At 36.4% G+C, this 15509-nt stretch overlaps 3 protein-coding genes across 3 annotated transcripts; 1 reads left to right on the top strand and 2 right to left on the bottom strand.

Annotated features, from left to right (window-relative positions):
* Positions 1-54: 54 nt before the first annotated feature.
* Positions 55-5790, bottom strand: LOC124839249 (Major facilitator superfamily protein). The gene is made up of 14 exons (XM_047315000.2): positions 5496-5790; positions 4697-4809; positions 4215-4326; positions 4038-4105; positions 3813-3945; positions 3164-3263; positions 2961-3073; positions 2784-2877; positions 2198-2351; positions 1933-2076; positions 1777-1850; positions 1420-1508; positions 886-1000; positions 55-642 (listed from the first exon to the last, which is right to left on the bottom strand). Exons 2-14 carry the CDS (start codon positions 4788-4790, stop codon positions 460-462), a joined length of 1473 nt encoding a protein of 490 aa, XP_047170956.1. The 5' UTR covers positions 4791-4809; positions 5496-5790; the 3' UTR covers positions 55-459.
* A 1120-nt stretch (positions 5791-6910) lies between these two features.
* Positions 6911-11465, top strand: LOC124839247 (RNA-binding protein-like protein). The gene is made up of 3 exons (XM_047314995.2): positions 6911-7197; positions 10245-10539; positions 10714-11465. Exons 1-3 carry the CDS (start codon positions 7008-7010, stop codon positions 11333-11335), a joined length of 1107 nt encoding a protein of 368 aa, XP_047170951.1. The 5' UTR covers positions 6911-7007; the 3' UTR covers positions 11336-11465.
* A 717-nt stretch (positions 11466-12182) lies between these two features.
* LOC124839280 (late embryogenesis abundant protein, group 2) lies at positions 12183-14776 on the bottom strand. Its single transcript, XM_047315045.2, has 3 exons — positions 14043-14776; positions 12817-13002; positions 12183-12664 (listed from the first exon to the last, which is right to left on the bottom strand). Exons 1-3 carry the CDS (start codon positions 14496-14498, stop codon positions 12386-12388), a joined length of 921 nt encoding a protein of 306 aa, XP_047171001.1. The 5' UTR covers positions 14499-14776; the 3' UTR covers positions 12183-12385.
* Between the last annotated feature and the right edge of the window lie 733 nt (positions 14777-15509).

The raw sequence follows: 15509 nt of genomic DNA, 5'->3' as shown, positions 1-15509 counted from the left end.
TTCAGCCCATTTTCCTCGATATACGCAGTGACAGAACTCATGCCAGACTAATCCTTATCCAAAATTGGTCACAATTCAAGTAATTAAAAATAATGTCACGTACAGACACAAAATATTACATGATGAAGTGCTGTAAATATGTGTATATAACAGGGTGCATAGATCCCCCTCGATGAATATTACACAAGTCATACGTATGTCTTCCTTTAAGTGGATGCGAAATCAGAGAATCACAAGCCACGAAAACATCAGAAGGGTGTTGTAAGCCGCTATGTATCTATTACAAAAACAGCCACCCATAATACCTAAAACCTCTTCACTTCAAATCTTCGTACTAATGTTCTATGCCTAGTTCTTGCCTTGGCTTCCCCTTGTATTGTTTAGGTAGTCAACCAAAATAGATGAAACAATCTGCTCAGCGGAAACTAAGCAAAATTACAGAAATCAATGAGTGAAGCTCTAATCTTGGGGAAGAAGTGCAATCTCAATTTCATGAAGTGACTTCCCTTTGGTTTCCACCACATTTCGTTTTACAAACATTACCGCCATGATGCAAAAAGTAGCAAACATAGAGTAAAGCAGTTGCGGACCGAGTTTCTCCAGCAAACGCAAGAACAGTAGGCCAACAAAGAAATTTATGACCTGTACAACACCATTTAATCTAATGAGAGAAGATTCCGCAAATACTGACTTTCGACCTCTTTCTAAGTCATTATGAGATCAGAGAATGATAACAGTTTCAGTAGTTTGCAAAGAAGCAGGGAATTTGAACAGGCCTCGTTTAATTGATTCAACCAAAATGTGTAGAATCAATAAAGAACAGTAGAACATAACCGGCCAAACTGATTCCATTTCATATAATAGAAAATTTCAGAAAAAAATTACCCAATGCACTGACATACAGACTGCCATGGCTTTGGCTCTGATTCGACTTGGAAAGATTTCAGGTAGGAGGAGACCTGGAACTGGACCAGCCCCAAGAGCAAATGTGAAGACAAACCTGCATAAAAGAAGTATAAAGTGTTCATATCACAGCAGTGTCTTCCCAAATGACCTTTGCATGCACCCATAGGCTAAAGTGACTGTTCCAAGTGAATTGTAAACTTCATGGAACTGCTAGATCGTGATCAATGAGGACATTACAGAATTTGATGCGGAAGTTTCACTTTATAGTCATTTCATCCTCAATTGTTATTTATACAAAGTAAGAGGATGTTCTCATACAGTGGTATTCTCTTCGAATTTGGCCTGTTAGTATGCGTTTAACTGCCATGATATTTTTTTTTTTAAAATAGAAAAGATCCTTAATAATTCTCCCTTGAAAGTTCACAAGCAGAAACACTATTTTAATTTTATTTATGATTTGCATTATGAAGCATCTAGTGTGATCCATATTAATAAGCATAGTTGCATACTCACAGTAACATGCCCCCAACAGAAAAGTACAGAGTTCCCACGTTTGATACAAGTGAAGTTGCTCCTGTGGCTTGAAGCATCATTGCTATTGCCTACACAAGTAAAAAATAAAGAACAAACAACTTCCTGATTAATAGCCAACTTTATCTTCTAGTCAACTGCAATACAAACACCGCAACAAAACAAAAAGGAATTTTGTAATGTTATGCACTTGCACCAGCTCATATTCTAAAAAACATCTCTCTCTTCATCACCACAAACACCAAGTCAGGATTTAAAACAGTGTAAGTACCACATGAGTCCCATTTTTCATGAGGGTGATCCTTCACATAAACAATAAAACAACTACAAGTAATTTACCATGCCAAAGAAACTCCAGAAAAGTAGAACCTTCCTTCCAAGTTTATCCATCAAACCCATTGAAATGATAGATCCTGAGGAAAGTTCCGGGGGATAAGCATTAGACAATAGAAAAACAGCATAATTTAAATCAATATCCTGTCAACTAGAAGATACCTGCCAAATTAGCGATTCCTATGCAGACATTTGCAATGTCTGATGGCACTCCAGCACTTTTAAAAACAGTGGAAGAGAAATAAAACACAGCATTTATACCAGATAGCTGTTGTAAAGCAAATAGGGTTGATCCAATAAAAACAACTGCAAAACGAACTCGTGAATAAAAAATAACTTTGGGAAACATAAGCAAACCGGTATCAAGAGAACAACAATGGCAAGTCTACTCACGACAATCCTAGGGACAAATCAGGAAAATACATACCTTTAGAATGACGACCATGTAGCAACTCTGACAGCTTCACAGAATCAGTGTCATCTCCTCTATCTACCTTTGATAACTCTGACATAGCAAATTTTGCTTCTGATACACCTAGCAGTCTCTCAAACTCAGCTTCTGCTTCAGCAGTTCTTCCTTGCTACATCACAACAAAGAGGAATAATCAAGCATTAAATGAAGGATAGAAGTCAAATGGATCAAGGGATGAGCACTCAAAATTACGAGTAAGAATGAACTTTTCAAGAACTACAACATCAAATATTAATGGTCCTCCTTATTGTATTGTTGAGTGATAAGAAACCAAAATTATTCCAAACTATGCCTGACAAGGATAAAAAGCGACATGGGCAATGTTAGCCACTACAACACTACTCCTAATGTCTTCTATTAAATGGGATAGAGAGGACATGCAAAGAAGTGATAATGTTTGATAGGAAGGAAATAGATATTGAGAATTAGTTAGCATGGTTAACATTGAGACTTCAAGGGTTCAAAACAAATGTAGAAACAGAAAGTTATAAATATGAGGAGATACTATCAAAGATGAAATAATATTAGAATAGGCATCAACCTTGTATAACCAATGTGGACTCTCTGCGCAGAAGACCATAGCTGCAGCGAGTATAGCAGCTGGAATGGTAGATACCCAGAAACAAACCCGCCACCTGCGTGAAAAAATTCAGGGTGAATTTTTAAATCATGAATAAAAATATGTAACATCATGACATGAAGTAAGTTGATATGATACCATCCAGGTATATCTTTGACAGGGATTCCAATAAATAAAGCTCCCATTAGACCAAGGCATGTTGCAATCTGGATGAAAGCTCCATAGGTTCCCCGCACAAAAGCAGGAGAAACCTGCCATTTAAGAGAGTAACCACATGAATAATCAAGTTAACTTTCATCCTAGTCAATGAGACAGATGCAACAATTTAGTGATCAACATACCTCTGTCACATACAGAGAGGCGATGGGAGGGCCCAGGCCCAAGCCAGTTCCAACAAACAACCTTCCCACAAGCATGCCAAACAAGTTGTTTGTAGCTGCACTGAAAATGCACCATTTTCCAATAAGAAATAGTCCTAAGAATTTGTATTGGAAAACATAAAAGTAAAAAATTTTCATTTGAACAAAGTGAAAGTAGTGAAATAATAGTAAGGGAATTTAAACTTGGGGCCCCCTTAAATCAAAACTAAAAGGTCTTCTTGCTGCCCACTCGTAATCTATAAATTTATAGAAATGGAGATACGTTATGCCATGTTATTTAATTATTATAGACATCATATGCGTGAAATATATGAAAGAAGGCTTGAATTCTTTCTTAGAACCAACAAAATAACTTGAAGATATCATAATGGGTAAAGAGGCCATATGGAAACCATAAAGATGGCAATGAGGTGCATTTATGCTATTACATCAGAGGACACAAAATAGAAGTAATAAACCATTCTATGTTTCCATAGTAGTCCATAGATAAACCCAGAGAAAACAATTGAAACCAACAAATTGGTTGAATAAAGTGTAAAGAAAATTTCCGTTTACCCCATGAGAAAAATAAAATGAAACAAACAATTTCTATATTAACGAGAAGTGTAACCTCATAGAAGCACCAATTATCATTGGCAGAGCACACAACTGGAAAGTCCTACGCCGTCCCACCCCATCAGCAATCCAACCACTCAGTAGACATCCAATCAAGGCACCACCAAGACATATGCTCACCACCAGACCTTCATTTGAAAGGGGAAAAATCAATTCTATTAATGGGAAATTTACAATAGGCAATTAATTTGAACACAGGTTTTGGAATCTTCATTTCCACCTTCTGCCAACGTATTTCCATGGAAACCAAGATCCACAGAAATGCTCTCGAGTGGTTCATTAACAACTCTGAATATAACACAAAAATATCAAAATTTAAGTCTTCATTCGATTCTAGATTATAAAGCAAACAATCCAAGAGAGTGCAACAAGAAGGAGAAACTAAGAAAGTACAAACCCGAGATGGTATCCAAAAAGGAATGAAGAAATGGTCGCCACAAGTACATGAGGTAAGGAAAGCTTCCATGAAGGATTTGAGGTTCCCTTATCCAAGCCGTTATCCAAAATATCTATCAAGAAGTAAAATAGCATAGTTAATAACCACCACGATCGAAGACCTAACAGAATTTGCAGTATATCACAAACCCAAGCCATCGTTTCTACTGCCAATTTCATGATCGCTTCCAATTGAAATTGTCTATCGTCAATAAGAGAGACAATCGCAACAGCATAGCTATTGTTTACATCAAGATTACATGAACTGCCAATTCTTCTGAATAATGAAATCTTCAATCATTAGGCTAGAAAGATGGCAATAGTTTCCTTGCAAAGGTTTTTACTTTTTAAGTTAGGTATTCCACAACGGAATGGAATTAATAGATGCCAGATAAACAAAAAAACCGGGAATGCATACTCCATGTTTGAATAAAGGGTGCATACCTAAGTTTTCTTCCACATCATCCATGCTTGAATAATCTCTGGAAGGAGCACGCTTGTACATGGAAGAATTTTCACGAAGATGCCCCAGCCACATTAGACAATATTTTACCTGTCTGCTTCATGAACAATCATAGCTCAAAATTTAGAACGTAACATTTTTAAACATATGTATTTAAAATAGTCGTCAACTAAATACATCACATGAAAAACCAGCAAAGAAAAAAAAAATATAAACCAAGCTGAAGTTGAAATTCAAGTATGTTCTGCATACGTAATTGACCATAGCTGCAGCAGGAATGCTTGGAAAAGTTTCAACCACCCACAACATAAATTTACCAACAATACCTATATTGCAACTTAACTTCATCAGACAGATTCAAACATCAACTGTCAAGATTAAAACTCACAAACCATACTATTAGCAGTCTATCTCTACCGGACTGATTCACATGAAAATCACCTAAAACAAGCTAGATTGACGCTAGATGGACAGTTTATCTGCAAATAATCAAACTTTATTTACTTCTTTATCCGTACACTTAACCTTAAAAATACACAATCGCTTTTCAGATATGCACTCTGCAGAAAACATTGACTAATTTGATGATCCTAAGCAGAAAACAAGTTCCCTGTTTTCCTCAGAAACAAATAAAAAGGAAACAGAACAAAGTTTACGAGCAATTTATCACGAAAAATAACGTAAAACAAGATCAAACGAGCAGAAAAAAGTGAAGAAAATGCAGAGAGAGAAAAAAGAAAACGAAACCTGAGCTGAAAAAGAGAAGGATGAAGTGAATACCGCGGCAATCCGATGAGTAATCCTCCGTCCGGTCACGAGAAAGAGGGAGGAGTGAAGGAGAATCAGAGCGAGGTTGTTAGCGTTGGGAAGATCGAAATAAATAGTTACAGTGGTGAAAGATAAACGGTTACCAACCGCAAAACGAAAGCGATGTCGCTAACGTGCGCGGTGGGTTGGTGGTGATTCGCGAAGGAAACAGAGGGAAACAGAGGGAAACAGAAGGAATCCAATTGACGAATACTGGTTTGTTGTTTCCTTCGTTGGGTGAAAAAGAAAGGAAGAAAGGAACAGTTTAGCAGGAACACCGAAACACTTCTAATCAAATTATAATTACTGATTAAGAAGAGTTTAATGGTTAAAGGTGAAAGATTTTACCTTTTTAATTATGAAATTAGTTGGAAGAGACAAGATAATTTTATAAGATATAAATGACCGTAATATTTAATACGTAAAAAAAATTAAACTTAATTAAAATTTAATATCATAAAATTAGTTATATAAATTAATATTATCTTTGGTTTATACGAAAATGATTCAATAAATATGTTTAACAAATAATAAATATTTTAAATTTATTCTCTCATATCATATTAAGTTTAAATTAATTTAAATATTTTTTTATCTTCATAATTTTTTAAAATTTTTTCATTACTAACCAGTAATTTCTAATAAGTGTTTTTTCATAATTAATTAAATTTTATTAAGAAAATGGAGTAGTTAAGTGTAGGGCTAGGATGAAGACAAGTGTGCTTTTGGTTGTTTCTTGAATCATAAATAAAATGTCAGTTGCGTTGAGTGAAGGGACCACCTCTGAGACTAATGGTCTAGATCTTGTCTTCTTCTCACTCGTGCACCACTTTCAATATCACATCATGATGTTTAAGTTAGGTGATCAACGTGGTTATTAGGAGGGTCTACAAAATAAAAATTGATGATTTAATTAACACATAAATTTTGAAAAATTATATATGAAAATAAAAAATAATTTTCAAAAATATATATTTCCTTTTTCTTTGAGTTGATTTATGACACGTCACATAAACAAAGGCAAGAAAGTGACACTGGTGGCAATGGTTGCTAGGGATAGGGGTAGTTTCGTCTTTTATCAATCCGATGAGTGCATATGGGGTGCAGAAAGAAATGGCCGATGAAAGAAAGGGCTGATAAAAGAGAATCTGCATGATGAATTTATGGGGTGCAGATAGAAGTTAAAATCTACCTTCCACTTCTCTTTCGTTTTTCTTTTTCTATTTTTGTTTAACAAATTAATAATTTATTTGTAAAATACAAAAATAAGATTAAAAAATTTTACCCTTGAAAAAAAAAAAAGTTGCACAATAAATTTAGAAAAAACCGATTTTGTGTGATTTCAATTGAAAATATAGTAAACGCCAATGGTTAATTATTGCATATAATGAATCTAGGGTTTATATGCTGAGGAGAAACAGATAGATCATAATCGGAACAAAAAAAGCTATAATAACCTTCTTTGCAGTCTGCATAGTTATCATAATGGCTTCTTCCAGGGACAAGGAACAAGCGCCGCCGCATCACCACCAGCCTCTGTTGAGCAGCCTCGTCGTCCGCCCTTCCCACAACGAGGCTGCCGCCGGTGGCCGCGCCGCTGATTTCGAGCCCGGCGAACTCCACCGGGATCATCCTCCTCCCTATTCTCGCTCTGACCGATATTCCGATGAGCCTGGTTTGTTTCGTTTCTCGTCTCTATTGCCTAATGATGCGGGTATTGAGTTAGGTTTTTTAAAATTTCCGTTTCGGAATATCGATTTGGGAACTGGCTTTGTCGGTTTATGTGCCTTGCTGCTGTTGAATTGGTTTGTGAATAAGAAAATAGGAATGTGGTACGGTGTAAAATGGAGTAATGATTGAAAGCGGTGATAATTTGGTGAGTTTGTGATTTGTTTGGTTTTGTTGTTTCATTGAACTATATACATCGTTTTCAACTCAGCTGAAGGGCGAGGTGTGATCCATGTTTCCAATCCCATCCAGTGGAACAGGGCTTTGTTGTTGAGAATATATTGTTTCCCTTTTTCTTGAATCTGAAATTTATATTGTTGTGTATATAGGCATTCGCATATTGGGATCTGATTGGGTTATTAACTTGACTGTCGATAACACCGATAATCTAGCCATTTGTTCACTGATAATAACAAAATGTGTGGATAATCGAAAATCCTTTTTCTTGTTGTAGTTGTAAGTTTTTGAAGTGCATGTCTAGTATAATTGGATTTGGAGAAGGACTGATTTATGAGAGAAATGATGGAAAATAAGCATTTTTTTTCTCGGAATTAACCCCAACCCACGTCAGTGAAGTTTATTTGGGTAAAGCTTAATTTATGTTGAATTGGTTACTTGAATTTGTTATATTTACTTTTTTGGGGTTTGGTGAGATGAAAACTGCCATTTCGTGTTTTCTTTCTCTTTTTTGCTTTTCACCGACTGTATCTATACAGATGTGGGTTTTTTGTCTCATCTTGCTGTGTATTCGTTGTGTACTTGCCCACATATGGCTCTCCTATCGATTATGGAGTGTCTACTGTGAATAAACTTTGCATTTGTGTGTTACAGCTCTGATGTTGCTTGCAAGATCCTGGGCCTTCGGGAAGGCTTGTTACCATGAACTCCACTTTGGGTCATATTCTGAGATTTTTATAATATAGAAGGGTTAATAAGTGGGTTGGATGATTGAAATAGTCCGTTCTACACATACTTGTGGGGGCTTTTGCAGCACAGAATCTGTTGCATGGGTTCTCATTTGCCTAGTTGAGTCACGGTCATGTGTTTGGTTTGGGATATCTGTCAAAGTTAACACAATGCTGAGTTTAAAGCAATCTGAGATACAATTTGAAGTTATTGACATACAAGGTACAGTGTGGGCAATGTACTAGAACATGAATATGGTTACAGGATTGGTAGGGGGCTGAAACTGACTACATTGCTTTTGGTGAATAGCTTATGGTTAATTGGGGAAGCTGACCTCACGTTTTGGAAAGATAATGTTTACTGATGATAACTTCCTAGTGTTATTGGTTATATTTGATTTGTGTTATTGGACTCCTGGTTATTCCATTTCCGGATATTGGGTTACTTCTGGAATAATCGTTGCAATGATAGTTTCTTTTGCTGCTGGTTGTTTTCTATGGGTTTTTCTTCTTTGGTTGGTTGGTTGGTTAGGGATAATTCAGATGGTTCTTTGTTGACAACATGGAAGGCTGCTTTCCAGAATAGTAATATTTCACAAGTGAAGTTTAGGAACATCTGTAATCAAGCTGTTGTATAGCTTCTGTAGGAGAGCAAAACTGCCTATTACAAACTGGTTTTGGTGAATAACATGCAGTTATAGTCAGTGGATGGCTGGTATTTCTAGGTTCTTCCACAAGATGTGTTTGTGGGTGGGTGGATTGCTTATTTGCTACGTTTACTGGAGCTGACATTTCAGAAAGACAATGTTTACTGATGATACTTCATAGTATCTTATCTATTATATTTGGTTATTTTGCTGTTGAACGCCTGGTTTTTTCAATTCCTCGTACTGGGTTACTTTTGGAATAGTCCTTGCAATGATTTTTTTGGCTGGTGATTGTCGTTTTAGTTTATATGGATTTTCTTCGTTGAGTGGTTAATTAGGGATGATTCAGATTTTTCTTTATTCACAACATGGAAGCCTTCTTTCCAGTATAGTAATTCCACAATCGAAGTTTAAGAACTTTTTGCATAGCTTCTGCTGAATCCTTATTATTTTTTTTTTCATGTTGATCCATTGACTGAGGACACCAACATGGTGCAGAAAAGAGATGCATATCCTCTTAGGAATACACTTTTTGTCCAATTTATTTCTCCTCTTGTTTTGAAGTTAACTGGGGATCAATAATATCCCGAAAAAAGGGTGCATTGGTTGCTGGCATCATTGTTGATGGCTTCAATGGGATTTATCTGCCCGAACCATTCCTGTGTATGATGTTCTGCAAACTGGTCAACTATATTGCTCAAATCTACTTTTTGGCTGGCTGTCATAACATACTAATAGAAATGGTTCCAAAACGAGTCCAGCAAGTGGTTGATTGGAACAAGGCATTGAAATTTGGGATTATTCACACACTGGTGGTGTTTGTTGGTGGTTATATACTTGTGGCATACACTTTGATCTTGTGCTCCTGAGTTTAGTAACTTCCCAAGGGGGGAAATGACGATGGTCCAATTTTTATCATGATTCATTTGGATTAGTTTTATTAGGGTTAGTTCATACCTGTAACCAGATTTTGAACTGGGCTCATACATACTGCAGTGCCTTGGTTGTTGCTCTGAAATTTGAATTTGGATTTGATATTTCAGATTGTTAGGTTCCATGATTTGTTCATTTAACTATAGTATGGTAGCATTCGGAGATGGAAAGAATTGGTGTCAACCATACAAAGGAAGTAACTTAGTGGAAAATTTTGCTCATAGAACTTGTTTGCTTTAGGGTAGTATGGATCTGGTGTTTGGGATGTGACATTGAAGGTGTTATGATCTAAACTTCCTGCGCTCTTCACACTTTTTAATTTTCATATCTATGAGGAGGAGGAGCCCTGTGTGGTGATAGATAGCCTTCCCCTTTGGAATATCAAACTGATTATATGACAGTTGCATTATCACAATATTATTGGATTCTACTGTAGATTGCAATGCTGAATTTTCCCACACTTCCAGTAAGTCACTTATCCTCAAACTTTGCTGTCTTTGTTTTCCCAGGATATAGAATTCGTGCAGGTTCCTCCTCTCCAGTTCACCGAAGAGATGCAGATCACCGTTTTGGTTCTGATTATAATTACCTGTCAAGAAGCCGTGGATTCGGTGGTGGGAGAGATCCTGGAAGATATAGACACCCTTCACCTCCGTATGGTCGAGGTAGGGTAGGTGGTAGGCCAATAGGTAGAGCTTTTGATGGGCATGGCTTTGTTTCTGGACTTGCTAGAGGGGAAACCAATGGTAGAAATAATCCCAATGTGCGTCCTAGAGAGGGAGACTGGTTTTGTCCCGATCCCTTGTAAGTTCACAATTCTTTCTGAATTTTGATCGTGATCAGATTTTCATGATTGAAATTACTTTTTATTGTGATTACTCAAGCCAAAGTTTTGAAATTTAGAATTCTGGGTTTTATTAAATATCCAAATAGCTAGTCATTTTGTGGAGACTGGAGATGATTTCTTCTATTTTGCAGGTGTGGTAATCTTAACTTTGCGAGGCGTGACCACTGTAACAGCTGTAATAGATCTCGCAATGCCCCTGCTAGAAGTCCCCGAAGGGCTTATCCTGCACCTCCACCACTTCACGCTCCTCCTAGACGCTATCCTGGACCTCCCATTGACCGCTCTCCTGAAAGGACTCTGAATGGCTATAGATCTCCACCTCGTGGGCTGGCAAGAGATGGCCCTAGAGAGTATGGATCTGCTGCTCTGCCACCCCTCAGGCAAGAAAGCAGGTTTCCAGACCCACACGTCCGTAGAGAGCGAATGGATTACATAGAAGATGCCTATAGGGGGAGAAACAAGTTTGATAGAGCACCACCTCCACTGGAATGGGATAACAGAGACCGTGGAAGAGATGCCTTCCCTGATGAAAGGAAAGGATTTGAAAGGAGGCCACTGTCACCCCCTGCACCTCTTTTGCCTTCCCTTCCTCACCATCGCAATGGTCGGTGGGCTCGTGATGTGAGAGAGAGAAGCCGTTCTCCAATAAGAGGTGGCCTACCACCTAAAGATTATCGTCGAGATACATTTGTCAGCCGTGGAAGAGATGATAGGCGTGGTATGGGACGAGATAGAATTGGAGGAATGTATTAGTTGCTGGTGTTTATGTACTTTGTGATGTAACTAATATTAGCTTCATTAGATGTGGAGATGAAGAATTTGAGAGATTAGTTCCTGGATCTTCTGAATATTTTTGAGTTTATCGGTTTGTTTTATTCTCCTTCGTCTTTTTTGCCTCGGATTTGTCACTGTTTGAAAGTGCTGAGTACGTGTTTTTTTGACTCCAAATTTTGGGTGAGATTCACTTCGTTTTTTATTCTTCTTTTTCTCCTCTAGGCAGCTAGATAAGGTCAGGATAATACCTACGGACTAGAATATTAAACAATGTGAATTAGATGTGCTTGGAAATATGTTAGAATGACGATCAACAGAATAATTTTATTTTTTTAATGCATTATCAAGTAATGAGTGTTGGATTCAGTTTAAGGTATTCATTCTTCCATTCTATAATTTTCACTCCGCCCTCTATGACGTAAGATGTTAAATTTCAATATTAACGTTCTCTTTTAACAGTTTGAATTTCTCATAGGTTCAGATTACCAAATTCATACCACAGTTTTAGAAAACGTAATCCCAAATAATATTATAGCCTTCGGCAGATAATTTAATTTTTTTTAGAAAATTCCAATATATTGTAATTGCAATTTTAAATTTTTTTTCAAATGTTTAACTTAAATAAGACGATTTAAGTTTATTAGATTTTAATTTCTTTTGGATAAAGTATTTTAATTCCTACTAAATACAAAAATTAGTCATGCATAGTTTAATTTACTCTTAAATTCTTCACTAGCCAATCATGTCCTCTTGGGTTTTATTTATTTTTTTAAAATCAGAAGAAAAAAAGTATGACCAAATGGCAGATAAACCAGACGCCAACAGGTAGGAAGAAGGGAAAAGAGATTATACTATTCCAATAAACTGATTTTCAAATCTCATGTTCCCCAAAATTGCACCACCAAAGCTATCTATAATATAAACTATAGTATTTCTGTCACCCTATTTGTTGTTTCACGGCAAATACAAAACCAGCAGAATGAATTGAAAAGGCACACAGGAAACTGGTTACTGCTAAACCAAAACCACTCAATTGTATGTGCATGCATTCTCTTTAAGTTTGATGGGTCCATTGTTGTGTGAATCAATAGCAACTGAGCAAGACACATGCCTTCTATGTTTGGACCTCACCAACTTCCCAACAACATTCCCTATTGATCTAACTTCAAATACAAGAGTCACAGGTACTTTTCCATTGTCCACCAAGCCAGTTAAACTTGCACCAGCACCATACAAAGGAACCTTGCTTCCTTGCAGATTCACAGACACATTCCGTGTACCCTTTCTCGGTAGATATTGATTCTTCAGCTGCAGCAATGTGTATGTAAACATGGAATTTAACAGTTAAGAATGGTGGTCATTATCAACATTAGAAGCAGAACTATAGCATTACTCTCAAACCAACCCTTCTCAATCAAACAGCAGTGGCCAGTCTTTGATATTAGAGTTTATTTTCTTACCTCACCAGATGCAACTGTGATCTCTGAATACATGAGATTTACTTCCTTAGAGCTGACATGAATGCCGAAAAAGGTTGCGGGGTTATGCACTTTCATTCTCACTGAGCAATTTGCTGTCAGCATCTTGGATGGTACTCCTGTCATGTCTGCTCCTTCTCCGAAGTAGAAGTTGTGTAATGTCAAACTCTGCAAAGAAATAACAGTAACCTATAAGGATATATAACCAGCAGTGGATAAATGAAGATTAAAATTTTTAACAAGGCACTTATTGTGAGTATGAGGTACAAGCAATTCTAAATTAGCAGGAAAAATTAAAAAGAATGAACAAACAAAGAATCAATGAGTAGGCACAACTTGCATAATCTTGAACTCAATCAATGTCCTTCTGTAAATATAATTCTCATGATCTCAACTTCTACTCTATCTTCTCTTCTCTCCAATGCCTATTTTTCTTTAAAAAAATATGTTGTTAGAGTAATAGCTTTACAAGTGTGCAATAAATAAGTGAACATCACTGAAACTAGATGATTACATAAAACCTAAACACAATTTCTGTCACATCTCCAGAATTCCAGTAAATCAACTGCAGTAACTTTTTATCCCAAACAATCCTTGGACTATATATGCTACGAGACTATGACTTTAACCATTAAGGATATGTTTTATTAGGAAGCTAATACAAGTAAACAAATTTCGTTTATTTTTCTTATTTATCTCCAGAATGTACCTTTCTCCTAACAGATAACAAGTCTAGTCTCAGTTTCACAAATCACACCACATGAGTGTCTCATTCAATATTCTTTCTTGTCTCACACATCACCCTAAATCCATATCTATCTTTTCTTACATGTGTCTTCCTTCAAAAATAGTTCTGTTGAAAAGCATATCACACACTGAACATTAGTATCTCTTTTAACAAATAATTAGTTTATCATGTTACAAGAGACTAATCCTTCTGTTAGAGTCAAACCCCTCTGGTCCCAAATCTGCTGCAAAATACATACAGTAATCGATTCCTACTAACTACTACATTAGACAAACATTAAAAGATCTATTCTCTAATTAACACAATTTAAAAGTAAACATTATTATAAACTATAATACACACGCTCAAAGTCAACCCTGCATTTATCTACTGAATTTAAAATTAAATTAAAGCAAGTGGCAATATTCTTGAATTTAAAAAACAGCATCAACCATCCATGTCACTCACTGGTACGCTGTACCTTAACACTGACACGAACTTTGAAATGCCTGGCAACCACACCAATGATCAAACAAAACATAGTGAAAATCAAGGCCAATCCAACAACCCCAACGAAGATCTGAGTCCTCCTAGATAATCCTTCTCTCTCCCCATAATACCCTTCCTCTTCCTCAATCACCTTGCCCTCCGGCCACCCTTTCTCGCCGCCACGTTTGCGGTTCGCTTTCTTCCCCCAAGTGGCAATGTTGAAGGACCCCGACACTCTGCTCGAAGAGGACGCCCTGGAGTGGTGGCCGAAGGAGTGGTGCGAGGGCGAGTCCGTGGGGCTGTTAAACGCCGGCGTCGCGTGCATCGTCGAGGACTTGTCGCCGTCGTGAGAATCCCGCGACGGACTCTGCACGTAGTACACGGCGCGCTTCGGCGACGACGACGTGTCCATGCTGGTGACATCGGAGTCGGTCTTCGCGTGCATCATGGTGGTGCACTGAAAAAATGACCCAGATGAAAATCCTGCAGCAAGATGAGAAATTTAACGGTTGCCGGGTGAGGGAATCTGAAATTGTAGAAAGAAAAGGTGGTGGGTAAGGAAGAAAGTGATGGATTGAATGTTGCAGAGGAAAAGGTGAAGAATTGGGATGATGGGGAAAATGAGAGAGAACACATAAGAAGAAGGTTTAGTGAAGTGAGACAGAACAGAGTGATTGATAATGAATCATTCACAGCTGTTGGTTTAAGGAAGTTTGTGCAATGTCGTGTGAGATACAGATACAGTATTTACAGAAAGAATCTGAAAACTTGATACGACGTCGTTTGGTGCTTTTCAGATACACATTCCAGTGTACTACTGCCACTGCAGTTTCTCTGTTTTGTCCTTTTTCATTCCTTCAGTTTAAAAATAACAAAAGTATAATACACACATTAGTAAGAAATATTTAATTAATATAATATTTTTAATCACATAAATTTTTTACATTTTGATATTATTTTTCTTTAAATATATAAAAGTTAATTTTTTATATTTATTTTATTTTGTACTGTGTGTCAAGTGTTAATTTAGTATTACTTTATAAAATTTAGACAAAACTAATATAACTTTTTTAATTAATATTAAGAGGATTTTTTTAATTCTAAAGAGAGTTGCTTAATTTTTTTTAGCATTGGAGTATATGAGTTGCTGTGGCTTACACAGACACATCTAAAAATTTTATAAAAAGAATAGATATGGGAAAAATTATTGAATATAGAAAACTATATATATAATAAATTTGGATTTTTTAACTAGTTATTTAAACTATCGTTAAATTGTAAATTTCTCTCACATTTAATATGTAATCAATTTAATCTAAAATTATTTTATTTCGGATTGATGTAAATAAAACTGAAGTATTAATTAATTAAAGTATGTTTGATTTGGTTATCAAAAACGTCCAACGTTTTCCCATAAACATATTCTACTAGAAAAGTAAGATTAAATTAAATTGTTTTT

This window comes from Vigna umbellata, chromosome 4, assembly GCF_029865625.1.
Source record: "Vigna umbellata cultivar VRB3 chromosome 4, Vumbellata_1.0, whole genome shotgun sequence".
NCBI classification, from domain to species: domain Eukaryota; kingdom Viridiplantae; phylum Streptophyta; class Magnoliopsida; order Fabales; family Fabaceae; genus Vigna; species Vigna umbellata.
This window is presented reverse-complemented; position numbering and strand designations above follow the sequence as displayed.

Coding starts and splice junctions, on each gene's coding strand:
- LOC124839249 (XM_047315000.2), bottom strand. CDS start 4,790: ATGTGGCTGGGGCATCTTCGTGAAAATTCTTCCATGTACAAGCGTGCT. Junction 3,074..3,163: donor CCTCTCTGTATGTGACAGAG/GTATGTTGATCA, acceptor CTTAAATGGCAG/GTTTCTCCTGCTTTTGTGCG. Junction 2,077..2,197: donor ACATGGTCGTCATTCTAAAG/GTATGTATTTTC, acceptor TTCGTTTTGCAG/TTGTTTTTATTGGATCAACC.
- LOC124839247 (XM_047314995.2), top strand. CDS start 7,008: ATGGCTTCTTCCAGGGACAAGGAACAAGCGCCGCCGCATCACCACCAG. Junction 7,198..10,244: donor CCGATATTCCGATGAGCCTG/GTTTGTTTCGTT, acceptor TTGTTTTCCCAG/GATATAGAATTCGTGCAGGT. Junction 10,540..10,713: donor TGGTTTTGTCCCGATCCCTT/GTAAGTTCACAA, acceptor TCTATTTTGCAG/GTGTGGTAATCTTAACTTTG.
- LOC124839280 (XM_047315045.2), bottom strand. CDS start 14,498: ATGATGCACGCGAAGACCGACTCCGATGTCACCAGCATGGACACGTCG. Junction 13,003..14,042: donor AAGTTCGTGTCAGTGTTAAG/GTACAGCGTACC, acceptor ATTTCTTTGCAG/AGTTTGACATTACACAACTT. Junction 12,665..12,816: donor TCACAGTTGCATCTGGTGAG/GTAAGAAAATAA, acceptor ACATTGCTGCAG/CTGAAGAATCAATATCTACC.